The sequence below is a fragment of the Branchiostoma floridae genome, chromosome 5, assembly GCF_000003815.2.
Source record: "Branchiostoma floridae strain S238N-H82 chromosome 5, Bfl_VNyyK, whole genome shotgun sequence".
Classification (NCBI taxonomy): domain Eukaryota; kingdom Metazoa; phylum Chordata; class Leptocardii; order Amphioxiformes; family Branchiostomatidae; genus Branchiostoma; species Branchiostoma floridae.
Window position 1 is genome coordinate 7,842,101 of NC_049983.1, and position 18,305 is coordinate 7,860,405.

General features: G+C 39.6%; 2 protein-coding genes across 5 annotated transcripts in view; one reads left to right on the plus strand and one right to left on the minus strand.

The window, feature by feature from the left end:
- Window positions 1-18,305, plus strand: part of LOC118415690 (gamma-secretase-activating protein-like) — a 47,967-nt gene that overhangs the window by 2,858 nt on the left and 26,804 nt on the right. For all 3 annotated transcript variants that reach the window (XM_035820433.1, XM_035820432.1, XM_035820434.1), the window contains exons 3-16: window positions 329-385; window positions 821-890; window positions 1,384-1,461; window positions 2,182-2,267; window positions 2,593-2,665; window positions 2,899-2,948; window positions 3,071-3,175; window positions 3,573-3,638; window positions 4,372-4,421; window positions 4,729-4,769; window positions 4,922-4,960; window positions 5,326-5,384; window positions 6,259-6,322; window positions 9,220-9,297. In XM_035820433.1, coding sequence (XP_035676326.1) covers window positions 329-385; window positions 821-890; window positions 1,384-1,461; window positions 2,182-2,267; window positions 2,593-2,665; window positions 2,899-2,948; window positions 3,071-3,175; window positions 3,573-3,638; window positions 4,372-4,421; window positions 4,729-4,769; window positions 4,922-4,960; window positions 5,326-5,384; window positions 6,259-6,322; window positions 9,220-9,297 — 916 coding nt within the window. The remainder of the gene's footprint in view (window positions 1-328; window positions 386-820; window positions 891-1,383; window positions 1,462-2,181; window positions 2,268-2,592; window positions 2,666-2,898; window positions 2,949-3,070; window positions 3,176-3,572; window positions 3,639-4,371; window positions 4,422-4,728; window positions 4,770-4,921; window positions 4,961-5,325; window positions 5,385-6,258; window positions 6,323-9,219; window positions 9,298-18,305) is intronic.
- LOC118415697 (inner ear-specific collagen-like) overlaps window positions 11,555-18,305 on the minus strand; it is a 15,334-nt gene continuing 8,583 nt past the window's right edge. Inside the window, exons 1-2 of one of the 2 annotated variants that reach the window (XM_035820444.1) lie at window positions 15,763-15,863; window positions 11,555-13,211 (exon numbers count right to left, since the gene is read on the minus strand). In XM_035820444.1, coding sequence (XP_035676337.1) covers window positions 11,803-12,735 — 933 coding nt within the window. In that variant the 5' untranslated portion in view covers window positions 12,736-13,211; window positions 15,763-15,863 and the 3' untranslated portion in view covers window positions 11,555-11,802. Of the gene's footprint in view, window positions 13,212-15,762; window positions 15,864-18,305 lie in introns of those variants that run through there. The other variant, XM_035820445.1, reaches the window with a different exon arrangement.

Sequence of the window (18,305 nt, forward strand, 5' to 3'; positions counted from 1 at the left end):
GATGAGTTTCGGCTCCACCTTCCAGAGTTTTTTTTAGTTTAAAATGGTGCATGTAATCCTAAAGGTATCCTGAGGTGCAAAATTACTGCCAGAGAGGTCACAGTAAAAGACTGTGACCACAAATGACCTAGTGTCATCCCTGGTCAATCAGAATTTCATGCTTTCAGAGGATCTGCTTCCCAGTGTAAGGTTATTAAGTGTGTCCAATTTCTTGTTACATGCAAACACCTGGCTAAAAGCCTGATCTATCAACCAAGTAATATGACATATACAACATATATTTGTATTTGACGTAGTACAACAACATGCATTTTTGTTTACATTTCAGGATGATGTTGTTGTTAGTCACATCGGTCTGTATGAACCAATCAGCAAAGTGAACACCGTGAGTACAATGCTGTTTCTGTACACAACAAATGTTGTTGATGTAAACAGGTACCTCCACCATGTAGTTTTTCCTGAAACATCCCTTACTGAAGTACTGTAAATGCAGAAATATTTGCGGTGTTTTCGCCTTGACCACTTTACCACAAACTCAAAACCACCACAAACATTTTTCTATTTCATTATGTGGTACTACAGCAAACTCAAAACCACAGTGAACACTCCCTTTCCCCTTACTGCTAAATTAAGTTTCCACAAACTTAAATGCATTTACAGTAAATAATACAGTGCAATGTCAATGAAGCTGTAGCCAGATTGATGTTATAATTGTAAAGTTTGCTTCCCAAGAATGTGTGTTGCAATGTACCTTTTGTACTGTAGTACATAATTGAAATGACAGGAAAATCTATGCAATATCATATACCCCGCTGTATAGGTCCTCTTTGTCCATGAGAAGCTGGTGAACCTTGTGAACTGCACAGTAAACCAGGAGAGGACACTTCTTGGTTAGTATTTCATATATCCAATTTGTCTTATTCTAAGTTGTAAAAAGATTTGACTTATTGGACTTGATATTACAGTTTCTCAAGCAACTGGGTGAAATTTGGAAATGGTCAGACACTGATGCTGACTGTTACCAAATTTGATGTATTTTCACTTCCAGCAATGGAATCCTATTCTGAGTTATTGCTTTATCTTAATGTGTTGACTGATGCTTGATGCCAAGAATGTGAAAAGTAACAAGTATATCAAAATCTCACTCAAGGAAAAATCTTGCCCGATCGGGCAGGTGGTATAGGACATAGCATGCGCTTGCCCGATCAGCATTTTCACTTGACTTGGACAATTGGGCTAGTGGCCTTGTCCAGCCCTGGACCCTCTCCAGTATGCATGAACTACTTCACATTGCTATTGTAAAACATTTACCCCTATACACACTCTCCCTGCCCATTGAATATTACTGCAGCTTGTGATGTTGAAGTGACTGTGTTGTTTCAGCTTTCACCACCCAAGAAAAGGCCACCTCTTCCTCAGGGTCTCCTTCCTGGCACTCTGAGGGAAGACAGCATGCACAAGGTATCCAGCAATCATTTACATGTATTATCATCTTTGCAAATGTATATAATGTTTGAAATGGGTGTTCCTGACCGGGCGATGAGGCTGGTATATAATGTGGGGGTCTATAGGGTTCTATTACAAGAATCATTTGAACGCGCTTAACGTACATCTATTGTGCCACTATCGAAAATTTGAATACTGAATTTGGATGTTGGAATTGCAGTTGTTAAAGTTTTTTGTAAAAGGATACCAATTTTTCTCCACTTATGGCGCATTTTCCAATGAAACGTGTGTTTTCCAGGGTGGGTATGACATATCAAATAGAATACAACATGGTGTATTCTGCATCACCCTTGTTCCCAACTGTCGGATGATCCTTATACCCCCCTCACATGTAGCGAAAATCGATCGGACGACGAGTCTGCGAGCTCTAAATTATGAGGAGGCATGACCCTAATTGCCGACGAAGAAATGACAGAGTTCCCCCCTTCTCGTCAGGGTCATGCCTCCTCGTAATTTAGAGCTCGCAGACTCGTGGTCTGATCAATTTTCGCTACATGTGAGGGTGATATTACTGGCAGTCGGGATGATAACTCGGGTGATATGGAAATACCATATTGTATTATGTATGATTAAGGAGTATTTGCTTGTTGCAGTTCGTTGCTTTTCAATGATCCTTGTGGATTTCTGTGATTTTTGGTGAAGGAACTAAGCTATTATTGATGTAATCATTTCCAGTCTATAGATCCTACCTTGCTGAGGTGCAGCCGGCAAACCGAGTGTTTTACCTCAACATAGAGAGGGACAACTACCTCATGGTTCAGGTAAGGACAAATACATGTACAATAAGTTTTCTTAAACCTGACAGGTTCAGGATTGGATAGAACTGGACATTATTATCAACGTATGGCAAGGGGAGGAGAGATGTTAATATTTTAACTTTCATCCTGCTAAGGTAGCCATTTGGCAACAAATTTGTATTGGTTTTGGGGTTTAGTACATGTAGCAGGGTATTATCAGCAGCTACAGCACCGGTAGTCAGTAGTTTATTTACCCTTGTGACAGTGTACATGTAGATGTAGATTTTTTGTACAGTGTACAATGTTGTATTTATTCCTATTCAAATTTTGTGTCCAACTCTTGTTTCAGTTTCTGCATGGAAAGGGACATGGAGATGCAACAAGCAAGGAATCTCATATGCTCTTCCTCATCCATAAAGAATGTAAGTTATGACAGTTTATGATATAGTAATCATGAAAACGTGTCTAGTAAAATGAAGTGTAACATTGTAACGCTTTGAAAATTCGTCTTTTTCTACAATAAACAGTTCATGATCAGTTCTAGATTTTTGAAAAGGTACATGTATATGTGTATAGATCAACAGTTAGTCTAAACCGTTTCTTTTTTGTTTACCATTTGTTGTAAACTTTTTAACTTAAATTCCCCATTCCACAGTGATAGGACTGTACCATATGAAATTGTCCAGAGTCGGATACAGTGGTGTGGTAAGTAAAGTCTTAATTACTTGCTCATGCTTGTCAGAATTACATGACATTGTAACATCACAATCTCTGCCAATGCTGCTCTGAAGTAAAGAGCCACCTGGTATTTTTATTTGAAACTGCAGGAGATGTGTGGGCAGCCTAGAACTGAAGTTCTGGCAAAAAGGTTCCAGTGGGCACAGTGGGACCACCAGAGGCAGAGACTGTACTATCTCAGCCAGAAGAAAAAAGTAAGCAAGAAGAAAGAGAAGGGGAAAATATCCAGCACAAGTTATAGACTGCATGCCTCAATGATTATATATCAGGATATCTTCGTAGGAAACAGTCACTGTGGTTTAATAGTTGCAACTTATAAATTACATATACATATACATATACATGTACATGCAAGTACACCCTTTTGTGTACAAAAAAAAGAGAGAAAGATTGGTGTATTTTACTCTTATTACATCATATTCAATTCAATAGGAAAGCATCAAGACATAATTGGACTAGTAATGAAATTACCAAGATTAAAAATGAAATAATATAATTGTGCATGTGCAAGTTATCCAGTTCAAGAGGACAAATCTTTCACTTGTATATATTGAATATTTCTCATGCTCATACATTGTGTTTTTCCAACAGAATAGTAACTCCAAGCTAACTTTTACCTGTATGCAGTTCTATGAAAAGTATCCTCCAGAAATCATGGTAGGCAATGCCTTCATGTGCAATCATGATGCAAAGTTTTTACAGCTTCTTCATAGTGTTTTTACATGGCAGAAGTTATGTTAAAGAATGTGTATTTTGGCAGTTCTTTGAACCATTTGGAATGGTAGTCCAGGTGATGTTAGCTGTTAAGAACGCATAACAGGAGGTTCATGCAAAGTTTTGGCACCTTCTTCATTGTGTCTAACATTACAAAAACAATGACTGGAGACTGTGGTTTTTGGCAATAGTTAGAGACTCTGGGAATAGGAGAGTATAAGGCACCAGCCGAAATGAAACAGATTGCAGGATGTGTTTATGAAGGTTACACATCCAGGAAGCAATTTTAATGATATTCTAATTCAATCTGAACCAATTGACAAATGTTTAAGTATCACCATTGCCTGTCAGATCACAGATTCTGAAGTGTTAGTGAACTTCCCCAAATTGATCCCAGTCTCCCCCCCCCCACCCCCTCTAATTTCCGCTACCCCCCATATTTGTGTTTGTGCTATCTGTGAGTAGACAGGAAGTGGACTTCTCTTCGAAACTTGTGGAGATTCACTGATGAAATTTTTTTTTATGTGACTATGATGATTCAGATTCATATATGGTGATTTGCAGTGACTGAACAGTGCATGATGAAAAGGAATATTTTGACAAAGTTGTGTGTTCTCTTTTTTCTCTGACTTACAATGTGGCATATATGTATACCATTTTACTGTCCTCATAACAGATGGAGGTCCAGCTCCCAATATATCTTCCTCCAGAGGTGTCAAAAGCACCGTAAGTTTCTCTCTCTCAATAAACTAACATCTCCAAACGTACACACACTGTGTTTTAAATTAAAGGCCCAGGAAATAACTGTCAAGTCTGTTGTATGGACTTGTGTTATTGTACAAGTTTCATCTATATATTTATTTTTATACAGATTTCATGAGATATGCAGGCAGCCATGGGTTCTTCTGTAGTAAAGGCTAGGTTGAACTCTGGTGGCAAAACAAAATTTCAGATTTTAATTTAAATTTAAAGTAACTCCTGTAACAGCACAATCATGTATGAAACTTTGAAAAATATATTTTATCTCATACAGGAGCATCTATGAACACCTTCCTCTTAGTAATAAAGTAACAGGTGAGACTTAGAATATCTTGAGGTATATTCGTTTGAAAATTGAGTTTCATTTCTGAATTGTCTTATTAAAAGTTTGCAAAAAGGTTTCTGTGGCTATGTAAGTGATGATAATGATAATGATGACAGTTACTGACCTTATTTTTTTGCTCCAGATCAAAAGCTCCTTTGTGATGTTCTGACCCTCCCTGGAGGTAAGACTCAGAATTTAGTACTCTGTGCACTAATCTTGAAATAACATCTTTTTTGACAATTTCTTTGTTGTTTTTACGCTTCTTAGTTTTATGGTGAGGCTGAAAAAACAGCTATGAAACTAATGCAGCACAAGCTTTACAGTGGATGACAACTGTAGTTCTGCAAAAATATATCCAAGCTCTACATGCACTTAAATCAGATCTTGTTCATTGACACCTGCAAAGTACCTTGATATGGCTGTTAGGTTGTAAATTTGTGAGCTAATTAATTTGTTTTGCTGATTGATACATGTGTCCTATGTGCCACTGCCAAGTGCACTACAACAAACAAAATGTGATTGTTTCCTTCTGTTTTCCTATTGCAGGTTCCTTGTGTATCTGCTACCAGCATCCTATTATGAGTCCTGAAGACCATCATGCACAGGTGAGACTTTTGAAAAGTCACAGGTGTGTGCATACATGTAGTCCAGTGGTTAGTGACCCTACCAAAAAGTCTTGAGTTTGAAACCTACTCACAGTCCATATACCCTTTTTCCACTAGGACGGCGCTCTCACCGCGCTCTCTCTGCGACCTTAGATTTGATAAGAATTTTATAGAAAAGAAACAATTTTTTTCACACTTGGTGTGTTTTGTTGTCTTCTCAGTCACATTTTTACAATTTGTATGATATACCCAGTGTGAAAGTGAAGGTTACACATATCATATTTAGGTTGCAGTGAGAGCGCAGCGCAATCGCCGTCTAGTGGAAAGGGGGCCTTAGGATGGGATCTTAAGCTGTGGTCCATTGTTCTTCTGTGGGATAATCTCTCTGGTACTATGAACCTGTAAATGCACTATGTCTTACACTATACATACATGTAGCACCTGTCTTCTATGCCGCAAGAATAGTGGTAGGTTTTAGCTCTTCTGTTCATTGAGTTCTGTTGAGCTAAGCTGGTTCAAGATCTAACGTACTTTCAATTTCACGCACTGGGAGCTGATGAGGCAACTTGATAACATTATAATGTATCTTTCATCTTAGAAGAGCTTCAAGGGATAAAGTATGTTTTCTCTCAGACTGTTCAATTTTTTCTATTTCCCAATAGTCTGGGTGTTTTTTTAATCATGATCAAAATACAACGTAAGAGCAGACCAGCAATCTTTTGAATTCATGCATATTGCATATATTAAAACTTTCTTTTTAGACTTGTATCATCAAAAGCTTTGCCATATTTTAACTTTGTTTGACAACTTGTGTTATGAATATATGTTTAGGTTATAGAGATCATTGCAAAAGTTGTCCTGTTTTTTATTACAGGAAGAGGACATAGGGGAGTATGATGTTGTAGACATAGAGTACTCAGTCTTCATGCTACATCGAGGTGAGCAACAGTTTGCATATAGTTTGTATATCAAAACACTTTCAAATTCAAGTCACATCAATTGTTTCCTTTAGGCCGGGTTTGCTTGAACTTAGTCTACTGATTGGGATTGTAGTGTAACTGAAATGAAATCGTCTGTAGCATTTTCTACCAATAGTGTAAAAAATTGATCTTTTCTGAAAAAGTCAATGCAAGTTTCAAATCAATTGTCCGTCTGGAAGTCCCTCAAACAGCGACATAAAAATGTGTACTTTGAGCTCTTTGCTGGAACTAATTAGGAACACGCCGTGACGTCATTTTAGTTAGTCCCTACTAGCTGGTATGGTTGACTAGGGGAATAATGTACATTTGATAGACCCGTATCTTATAAAGGAAACATAATTCATTGACGAAACTCGGCACGACTAAAGAACACATACTTCACTTCACTTGAAGGGAATTTCGTTCGTATTCACGCCACTAAAATATATCTTAGAGGCACTTGAAGTTGATGCACGTACCAAGCGTGCGTAACGCAAGCGAAGCGGGGAGAAAGTTCATTATTGTAGCGTGTGGAATAAGCGGGGATAAACAGCCATCGCTTCTTCTATACACAAATGATAGCATGGGCTTACATTATCCTCAGTAAGGAGGCCATGCTGTACATTAATTTGAAGATTTTTCTAGCGGAAGCGCAGAAGTTTGTGCCTCTTTGCGGTCTCCGCTTGTGCCTGCTAGCGAAACCGGGACTAAAGCTTCGGTCGCGTACAAATATACAACAGCTGAGCAACTAACTACGTACAGTTCGCCAGGATTTAAAATGAGAAGCAACCTCATTGCCACAAGAAATGCGACTCAAAATACATTCCCACTCAAAGTATGTGTTTGTTTACAAACCTGTAAGCTTTTATCGGATAGATAGTACGTCGTAGACTGACTATTTCTAGTCGTGAGCACGGCCGATAGCTAAACGCCTGCAGATTGTGACGAGTCCGTGAAACATTTTGAGAGTGACTGTTCTTTCTGTTTCATATTTGTCTGCACAACAGACAAATTTCGTAAGCTCCCAGTGATTCGAGGAAAACACACAGACTGGTGTTTCCGTGATAGAAAATTCGAAAAGTGTGGTTAGATAATAGCGCATGGCACGGGGCCGCCATTTTTTTGTGAGGAATTTTTCTTTGTTGTTGACGACGAAAAATCCAAGATTCACTCGTAACTAGGTTTTACGGAGACCATATCAGTACTACATATCAATGCTACAATATTCATGACAAAATCTAGCGACAAAAGTGCCAAGTTTGTAGCTACACGAGCAAAAAAAACGAGTTATCGATGACAAAGTAACGAGTACGTACATGCTTGTGGTCCCGCAACCCAGATATATTTTCCTTTGTTTACATGCTCAGGTTACGCTAGAAGTTTTTATACAAAACCAAACTATTTTAACTCACCTATCAACAACATGTCCACCGCTAAGACACTACACAACAGACAGATTTCGTAAGCTCCTAGTGATTCGAGGAAAAACATACAGACTGGTGTTTCCGTGAAAGAAAATTCGAAAAGTCTCAGGATTTTAGCGCACGGCCGCCATCTTTTTTGGGGCCATTTTTCTTAGAGTTGTTGTTGTTGACGACGAAAAATCCCAGATTCGCTCGTAACTTGGTTTTACTGAGACCAAGAACTACAATATTCATGACAAAATCTAGTGACAATTTTTCCAACGTATTTTGAATACGGTCAGCAAATTTTCGTGCTTGAAAATCTTGGGACAGCGTCGTTTGTTGTTACGAGTTCGGTATAAGCGGTTCACTTTGTTATGAAATCTATCCGGACGCCGACAAAGAATCCAATGTAAAATCCAAGAATCATTTGTGCTGTTTTGTGTCGGAGTCTAAGCGTACAAGTACTTCACAATAATGGCACCGCAGTTATGACCAGAATAAGCGAAATACAAGGTAAATTTACAGGGCAAATTACTACTAGTATGTGACAGATAAACGTCCTGCAGCTGTGATAAACTGTGGCGAATTCACCCTTCTCCGCGCGCGTTCCGTGACTGGAGTCGGCAGACCAGCGGTGTCAATAGTTGGAACTTTTCCTGCGATAATCCTTCTGGTCATCCCACAGCTCTCCCCAATATAATCTCAAGGTTCATGTTGAAGTACGAGGGCTCGAAGTGTGCGGAGCTCGAAGTGTGCAGAGCCATAGATGTCGCGGAAGGAACCATGCCGATGCCTCTGAACAAACTTGATACATAATTTTGTACACTGTTTTCTAGCTCGCCGAGACTCTCAATTTGTCAGCCACAGTTCTGTCATTTTTAACTTTGGGGAATCTGTGCATAGATATCCCCTCGGTAGACTGACTATTCTTACAGCTAACGCCATGTGGGCCTCCTGCGACACAATAACTTCTACTGGACTTTGTACTAACACGACCTGTAGTACAAGACGCCATTACAGCGGACGGGGGTAGAGCTACTAGAAGAACGCGACTCTCTAAAATGACGTCATGCATATCATTTGAATTCGCCCTCGGATGCCCCAAGTCGCACTTTTTGAAGACGTTTTAACATAACTTCCTGACCGAATTATCACATGAAAAATATTTCAATCTAATAGCGAGGAAATGATCCTCTAGATCGTTAAAAAATAAATTGTATTCAATTGTATTTCTGCAAGTCTTTAAATATTTTGGAAAGTTGTAAGTCTTGTTTACTCCCTTAAGTCTTGTTTACAACAGATTTAACATAAAGAGTTAAGACTACTTTTAAGTCTTTTAAAGACTTTATGTTTAGTCTTCAAATTGTCAAGTCTTAGTGCATTATACTACATGTACTTTTAAATTAAGACTTAAGTTATGATGAAATTTGAGACTTTCTGAAACCCGTATCTTCACCTACTGCTGTACAGGTACTGTTCTCCACTGCTGTATGCCAGGGTTTGCCAGGCTGGAGGCTGTCAACATCAGGCTCCATTTCTTTCCAATCAGTGAGTAATATTTGCAATTATCCTATTAGATAAAACTAGAGTTCGGCGACCTCATACCTCCATGAAAATTGAGAGCTTTTTTAAATTTCATGCAACCGACTAACACATTAACATAATTTATGCGTGGTGTTGTTCATCATTGACTAACGTACACATGTCACAAGTATGAAATTCCAATCATTAGACATACATTGTAAAGCGGCTTTGCAATCTTTACATAAATTATGCAAATAAGTTTCTCATTACCATATTTGGTATCTGCTTATATTCCATCTATCATAATTAATAAGTGTTACATTTATTGAAGTCCAGTTATTGCCAATAATGGTATTATACAATTTCCTCATCAATTATGCAAATAAGGTCCTCATTTGCATAACATGTACAGTATGTCATTATGTCTGTATGTCTGTATGTCATTATGAACACCTTTGTCTAAGCTACCTGCACCCCTAAAATTATGCCAATCTGCCAATCCTTTCTGCAGTTATCCTCTTTGGAATGTCTTGACAAAAATGCCCCTGCAGTTCCAAAATTACATGTTGGGCTGAAATCTGCCTCACTTTGTCATGACACTGCAAGCTATCTACCACCCAAATGTCAAGACTATATCATGTCCGGGACAAGAGATACATTGAAAAAACTGCTATGATAGAATATTCTCATTAATTATGTAAATGTACTCCTATTTTGCATAATTAGTATCTTATCTTGTACAAAATTGTCTAAGGTGCCTACATACAAATGTACCAAAAATCATGAAAATCCATTGTTCCCTTCTTGAGTTATCATCTTCAGAAGTTTTTGACAAAAATGCCCCTGCTATCCCAAACCTAGTCGGTAGGGGGCCAAAACTTATGTCACTTATTTCTGAGCACAAGAGCTATCTAACACTCAAAAATCGTGACCATAGCGTGTTCAGAACAGGAGATAGCAAAACCGGAAGTTGCGCTGCAGTACCAAGGGAAGCCGCTAGGGGGCCCAAAATCTAATCACTTCCAGCTTTCATCGCACCCCACCAACACACTAAGTATGAAACTAATCCATCCAGCCGTTCTTGAGTTATCTTGTTGACAGACAGACAGACACACACACACACAAACGCTGGGTAAAATATAACCTCCATGACATTTCATGGAGGTAATAACACTATTCATAGTGTATCTCCAGTCATCAAGTTTTAATATTAACAATTCCCCTCTTTCCAGTAGATTTCCAGAAAGTTAGAGAAAAAAGGCAAACAATGGGCACAACAATAGGTCTACTATGATCATTTAATTAACATTGTGGTGTATAGATTACTTGACCATAATTGTTTGTGTATGGTTATATAAGTATACTGTATAATATTATTCTTTCAATAGCTATGTATATGTATATGGAAAAAAGTAGTCTTTTTCTTAATTTGGATCAATTGGAGCAGATAATCATGATAAAACTCTGATACATAAAAAACGTTTTAAAAAACTTCTGTGTACAAAATGTACCTGTACTATGCACCTGTTTAGTACTGTAACATCATTAATGAAATGGCCTTGTACAGAACATTACAAAGGGATAAGCATATTTTATGATAAAGATGTAAAATGATAAATAGCGAAATAGCGAGTTTTGTGGAAAAAAAAAAGCTAACAGAAATACATAGTATGAAGTTGGTAGAGTACATGTTCATGTACACACGACACTGTAAATATTTGTAGGAAGAATTCCTTTCTCATACAACATGTATAATTCTAATTACTAGTGGTATTCCTTTGATGTTTATGTGTGGTCTATGTACAATTTAGCTTTTGCAAGCACCTTTAAAGTTGATATTTAGAGACTAGACTTAGACTTAGACTAGACTCTAGAGAAACGACAAGACTATGTCTTGCATGCTAAGACGTTACTGCCACTCTTAACATCCCCTCATTACAGACAAAGGTAATTGTTGTGCCAGACACACTTAACACTTTCAGACTGGACTCATGAACTTAGCTTAACCTTCAACCTGTTAATCACAAGTGTTCCACCGACCACTCAGGAGGTTCTGAGTGCTTTTTGTTGGCTAATGTGACTTGATTTAAGTTATAATGTGCCAGTCCTGCATCTAAATCTTAGGATTAGAGTCTTTAGTGCCCTGTTCTTCTAACCAAGGAGGTTAACCTCCCTTTTCTACCCAAATCACCTGTCCAGTGATGCTGTGGTCCTATTTGGACAAATGGGGGCCTCTCTCGGTCGTTATTAGGCTGTTTTTTTTTGCACTTTTAGGCATAAACCTACATGTGTGTGGCCCTGTGAAACACCCTACGGCTACTGGGCTATTTTGGGGCACAGTCAGGCCCCTGGATTTTTTTAATTCACAGTTAAAATCAACCTGGGACCTGGTGACAAATAGACACTGTGGCCTACAAATTTGTGGCCTTGGCTCCTGCAAGCACTGGTGCAAATGGGACCATAGCATTAATAGTACAACTACTATGCATAATATATTTCTGTCATTATAATCTTGATAAAGGTACAACTTTACCCAAGATCAGGAAAGAGCAGACATCCAGTGAATGTTGCCAGCCTCTCCTGCTCCTCTATGGCTCCCCTATGGACCTTGATCCATGCAAGGTCATTCTCATCCATGTGGATGATGGCTGAGTTAGTTGCCATGGAGATCCCTGGGTTTGGGCCTGTTGCTATGGCAATGACCTGTTTCTTGAGGTTTCTCATCAGATGGACCTCCAAGAGGTCTTCCTTCTGGTGTTTCGGAACGCTGAACGTGAACGAGTAGGTTCCGTTCATCGGTGCGATGAACACGCTATTTCTCGTGTGGTAGTGTCCGCCGCTGTTTACAAGCACGTGGCTGAAACTGGTAGTCGCCTGGCTGCGTCTTCCATGCCTGTACTTGACATCCTTGTACGTGTTGGTCGCAGAGAACACGATTTTGAGCGGTCCCGGGGCGGGCGGGTGTACGTAGCGGATCATGGGGTGGTACGGGGCTGGGTCGCCTGGTTTCCCACGCGGACCCGTGTACCCCTGTTCCCCCTTCTGTCCCTTGTCACCAGAATCTCCCTTCCTCCCTGCCCCTACTGGACCTTGCAGGCCCCTGTCTCCTTTTGGTCCGAGAGGACCCATGTCCCCTTTCTCCCCCTTAGGCCCATACAAACCCTTTCCTGGCAGCCCTTGTATCCCTGTCTCCCCTGGGGGGCCCTGGGGGCCTGCTTTGCCTGGTCGCCCGGGAGCACCTTTCTCTCCTTTCCCTACATCAGGTAGATTGTTAGGACTGTTGGGATAGTCGGACAGATACAGGTTGCTGTTCTCCCCTCCCATGCCGCACACAATCCGACAAGAACCCGTCATAAGCTCCGAGCTGACGAATGACGTATCTAGACTGCACGTGACAACCAAGAAAACATAGATCACAATTCTCCTCATGGTTGATATACACGTTATCTCGCCTTCATACATACAGTAGTCCTTGTAAGTTTGTACTACTGCCTGGCTCTTCCTTGCTGCTATTGTCCCACAGGTAGCTTTAGTCTGCGATTCATAACTTCGAACATGTATGCAGTGCACGTGGCTTTGCCCTCTTCACTTGTCACAGTTCCAAGATCAGAAGGAAGTAGTTTCCTGCTGGCATTTGCATCCACCCACAAAAAAGTAAGTTTTCTAATCCAGGCTTTGCCGGCACGCTAGGAAGGATGTAACTCCCGCTGTGTTTTGATTCCTGCTCTGTGTAGTAGAGAGTCTCCTTATCTGTCGTCTTAAAGCCGCAAAAGTTTCTTAAGCCAGGTGTCTTCAGTGGCTTAAGGAGGCTGATGGTCTTTCTGCCTTGTCTTTCTTCTCAAAGATGTTGCCAAAGCTGCTTCAGTGTGTGAAGGAGGATCTCAATCCCCAGTGCTGTCAGTGTCTTCTTGAAGAAACTCTGTATGTTGATGAACTGCCTGGAAAAACAGAACCTGATCAGAGATGTCATGGGAGATGAATACAAATGTACCTTGGTTGTGCACAACAGAAATGCAGGAATGACAGCACTCAGACATATCTTTGGGAAGAGAAACATTTGACATTTCTTATGCTTCGTAGAGCCTAGAGACCTCTCACTGTACTACTAGGTATTGACCTATTTTGTGCCAGTGAAGTACCTCAGGTATACTGTCCTTCTGTCTTGGTAATTGGTGAGGAACGTACATGTGTTCCATACACAAACCAAACAAGGCATACCTACCTCTGATATGCTGCAAAGCAAACAAACGAATGCCAGTTCACATCTAGCCCTGAAATTGCCAAACCTTGTTTAGCCAACTTTTAGTACGAAAGAAAGCAATCGCTTTGGCACCCTACCAAACATGAAGGAGATCACTTGTTAAAAGAGAGGATTACTTTTGGATATTTGATACGTCTGCAGTACCATATCCAGTGTTCCATGGAAGTTGACCAGTCAAAGGTGATGACGTTGGCAGACAACAATATTTGAAGACCGTGAACATGGCAGACAAGCGTTGCTATCTTGGCACATCACAAAAAGACCTTGGATTTGAACTAGGGTCTGCCATATTTTTGTTTCCAAATGATACCCTATAGTCTTACATGTTTGTTGAGTTTAAGATTTCGTAGGCAAACGCTGTTTTGTTGATGTAATTAGGATGTGAGGAGTTTATTTTCCTTTTGTGTTTAGTTTGTCAATACTAGGGGTGGGTACTAGAACAAAAAATTCAGGTATAGGTCCAGAGGGTCAGGTCCAGGTCCGGACCTGAACCTAATTACCTGTGAAAACTTATGAATAGGCGATGCTCAAAACAATGGTCCATTTCGCTACAAAGGTTTCTGTTAGGTGGCGTATCCAACATCCATTGACGTTTTAAATTCTATCATCATGTAAACAACACTTGCAGCAGCCTCTAATTTAGACCGAGGTTGACAGTAGAAGCTTGGTAAAAATGACTATCAAATCTCCTCTACTTCTATCTTGTACTTTCCTTGGACCTGTGAACACCTACCGGTATAATCTATTCATTTTCAAATTGGTCCAACATCCAGTTCACAGATTTTTTCAGGTCTGTTTTTTCTGGACCGGTCCACCAAGAAAAACGGTTTTGTACTAGTGTACCGTACCGGTACCCACCCCTAGTCAAAACGCATTACAATATTTTGTGTTTGTTTACTTTAAAGTCCATATGTCTAGGTTGTGTTTGACGTATGACACAATTTGCTTGCAGAACAAACTTTATCGAACACTACTAATACTGTTTTCGGGTAATCGTGAGGGCAAGAGAGTCATTTAGCCACAATTGCTTTATTTGAACGTTTAACAGTCAAGTCCTGTATGCAAATCATAATCTTTATGCTAATATGAATTACCAAAGTCCACTTTCAGGCAAATGCAAGTGTTTCAAATGCAGGGCTGTCTTCAGCTTTGATATTTTTTCCAACTCATTATTTGGGAGGCCATGTCTTATTTCTTTCTTAAATCTGTCACTTTAAGCTTTAGAAAATACAGTCATTTTTACCAATCTTGTGTCACAATGTTTACATTTTCTTTTGATGGGTGGTAGTTTTGGCCATCCAAACAAGCATATTTCCAACCTGGGACAGAAGGACGGGTCCTGGAGACAGGCTAGCTCAAATACATAAAAAATTACCAACAGTTACAGATTCATGTACTCTAAGCTTGTAGTGTCGTTAAGTCGATAACAATGCAACTTTGACCGTGACGCATCCTCCAACTGAGAAGCCTTCAAGTTCACTGTTTGATGTTCACTGGGTGAGGACACACACTATTCATGCTAACAATGCAGCATGATTAACCATGCCAAGCACAAGCATGTAACTTAGTGGGGAATATTTAATGCTTTCATAAAATCACAGTCACATATTGGGGGAGACTTGCTGTGAATTATAATGCCGTTTTGTCTTGCAGTTGACCATAAAAAGTACTAATTTTAAAAAAATGACTACTGTACTTGTATATAAATTCCAGTAAGTTTTAAAGATAAATTCTGTTATCCAATGTGCAGTTGTTATATATTCTGATTGAAAATCATTATACCAGTAACAACTTTGACTTAGAAACTTCTTTACCAGCCTTACATAATTGTAAGAGTTCATCCAAATTCTATGGACGCAAAAGTCTTACTAATAGACAAAAGTCTTACTAATAGACTTCACTTTCATAATAACTTAAAAGTCAAGAGAAAACGGCATGTCAAGTGAAGTTTTTACAAAGTACATGTAGTGATAGTTGTAGTCAGCAACATCTAGTGGTCACAATGTCTTGAACTTTGTCTACAGGTAATATAATCTGTCCAGGTCACATGAATCCTTGGTCATCAATCTCAAACTTAAGGATTCCTTACAAGACGTAACCCTTAGCAGCATAAATTCAGCCAAACGTTATGAAAAAATGTGCAAAAGGTATCCAACTTGTCTGAATTCTTGAAAAAATGTTTATACTTGTAAAATGAGATGGTAAACACTAACTGCTACCGTACTTACCTACAAAGACCAGGTGTTCAGAAGTAAGTGAAAGCTCAAGAGGACCACACTCTCACTCTCACTGTCTGAAGGACAAGTGGTGTTATTGGTCGCACCCCACAAATATGGTACAGGTTAAGGAAGGTAACATTTTTCTTGTGGGGGTGGACAGGTTGGGGTCAAGGAGGGTCAGAGATTGGAAAACTGATTGCAGTATTAAATACAAATGTTTCATGTTTCCTTCAATTGAACTTTTCTTTTGATAATATGATCAAGACATGCAAGCTTCACTAACTGTAGTCATATTCTTTCTGGCTATAAACTTTAAGTGCGTTTTTCCCTCTCCTATGAAAATGAGTTCTATATATATACACAGTCTTTGAGTTTTGAGTCAATGTTGAAATGACATTCATGATTGTATTTGACCATTGATAATGTTTCAAATCTGCTTTAATACACTGAACTTGACTCAAGAAATGTGAAATGATGTAGTAAAACGTTGTGTATAAAATTTTGCATCAGGCACTTTTATATTACTTCTTGTAAGTCTTGTATGTTACGATTGCAGCGCTACCAATCTTTGTGATGGGGGTTAAATTTGCATTAAAATGATTAAAACTGTTTGTGAGGATTTTCGACTCAGTCAGTTAATATTACTGGAACAGTTAATTTTGTCATAGGAGGGGAAACAAGGTGTTTATTGCGTGACATTTTCAGTTTGCAGTGAAGACGAAGAAACAAAATGCACTAGAGTCACACAAAACATATCACTGCACCACAATGTTTATTCAGATAGCCCCTTCAAATCCTTTGAAACTACACTTCTGAGGTATTGCCGGTTGATAGTGATTACCAAAGTCAGATATTTTGGCAAGCCGCACACTTGGCAACTAGCCTGACATGTTCCTATTTGTAGACAGACAAGCATACCACATACATTTATCCATAGCTATGCCATGAGTGCCCCAAATGAATTCCTTTAGAACAAGGTCTCTCTTACCTTTACAATCTGATGAGTGAAGCTGTAAATGGAGAGAGGGTACTAATTAAAATAATATCATAAAAGATTGTGCAGTCATTCATGGGGTTCAACATCTAGAACTCTCTTACTGTCCTTCTCTTCTGCAAGAAGAGAAGGGCTGTTTTGGAATTTCTAGGAACCACTCTTTTACCTTTACAATGATCGAAGAACTTCAAGATAGGGTTTAAAGATGTATAAAATGGAGATAAGGTCCAAGGATCATAATAAAGGAACGTCTGGAGCTCTATCGATGTCCTTGTTCCGTATATGGGACTTCTGCAAGAAGAAGAGAAGGTCTGTTTTGGAAGTGGAAAAGGGCTCTTTTGGAAGTGGGATTTCCTCAGAACCACTCTCTTACCTTTAACAATGAAGAAGATGAAGATTGAAGCTGTATAAACGTCAAGAAGGTCCTAGGATCATAATAAAGTAATGTCTGCATGAAGCTCTATCGATGTAAAAAAAAAAAAAAATGTCCTTGTTCCCTATAAGGGACTTCTGCAAGAAGAGGAGGGATGTTTTGGAAGTGGGTCAGTCCAGGACTGGTTCAAATTATGGGATTAGCCTGAAGCTAGGCTGTAATTTTGCACAGTTGGGCTCCTGAGGAATGGGGTATTTTTGTCTGCCATGTAGGTAGGACATGAGACAGACAGATGTGGGGGGAACAGGGGGGAATGTTTTCAGGGGTGATTACTTATGTCAACCATCACAGCAGGGATGCTGGGTTTTTAAATGCTGGGGTGTTCACTTTAATGAGATTTGTGGGATTTGTCTTCAAGGGGGATTTTGCTTTTGTCATTTCTCATCAGATGAGTCCACCCTTATATTTGATACATACATGTTGTAAGACTCCCATGCACCTGTTAGTGCAAGACTGGAGGGGACCTTCTTGGCTTTCAGAAAAAGTATTGCTGCAGCGAATAAAACTCAGACTGAATTGCTCTGATCTTGGCTTGCAGGTAGATGTAGATGTGCAAGGGTTAGGTGTGACAGGTCGTTCAGTGTAATATAACCAGCTGCTATTCCTTTGGTGTGTCTGTGAAGCTGGTGTGTTACGCCAAAGGGTTGCAACACCAGCTACATTGTTTTTGTATACTGATACAGATACAGAAGCTGGCATGTTACGCCAAAGGGCAAGTTACACAGATACAAATTCATATTACTTTTTATTAGATCTCTGTTAATTAACACCTAATGATCATTGCCCCGGGAAACCTGGGAAATCTTAGGCTTTTGACTCCTTTGAGACTTTGTTGTGTCAGGGTCAAATGTTTGAATTTGATTTGAATCAATGACATGTTATCTCTCAGTACAGATGATCTTTCCTTCCTTCCGACTGCGGGTTCGCTTAAAAGGCTGGGCTGTCTACCAGTCCAGGCTACCTGGCCTGTCTACCTGGCCTGGCTATTCCTGAAGGACCCAGCCAGTGGTGGACAGGCCAACCTCAGGTCACTGGCAGGGTTGGAGATTAGCAATTACTATGCCTGTCAATCAGCTATTTTGGCTGAGTGCGATATGATTGGGCTATGAATAGGGGGATCTGAGA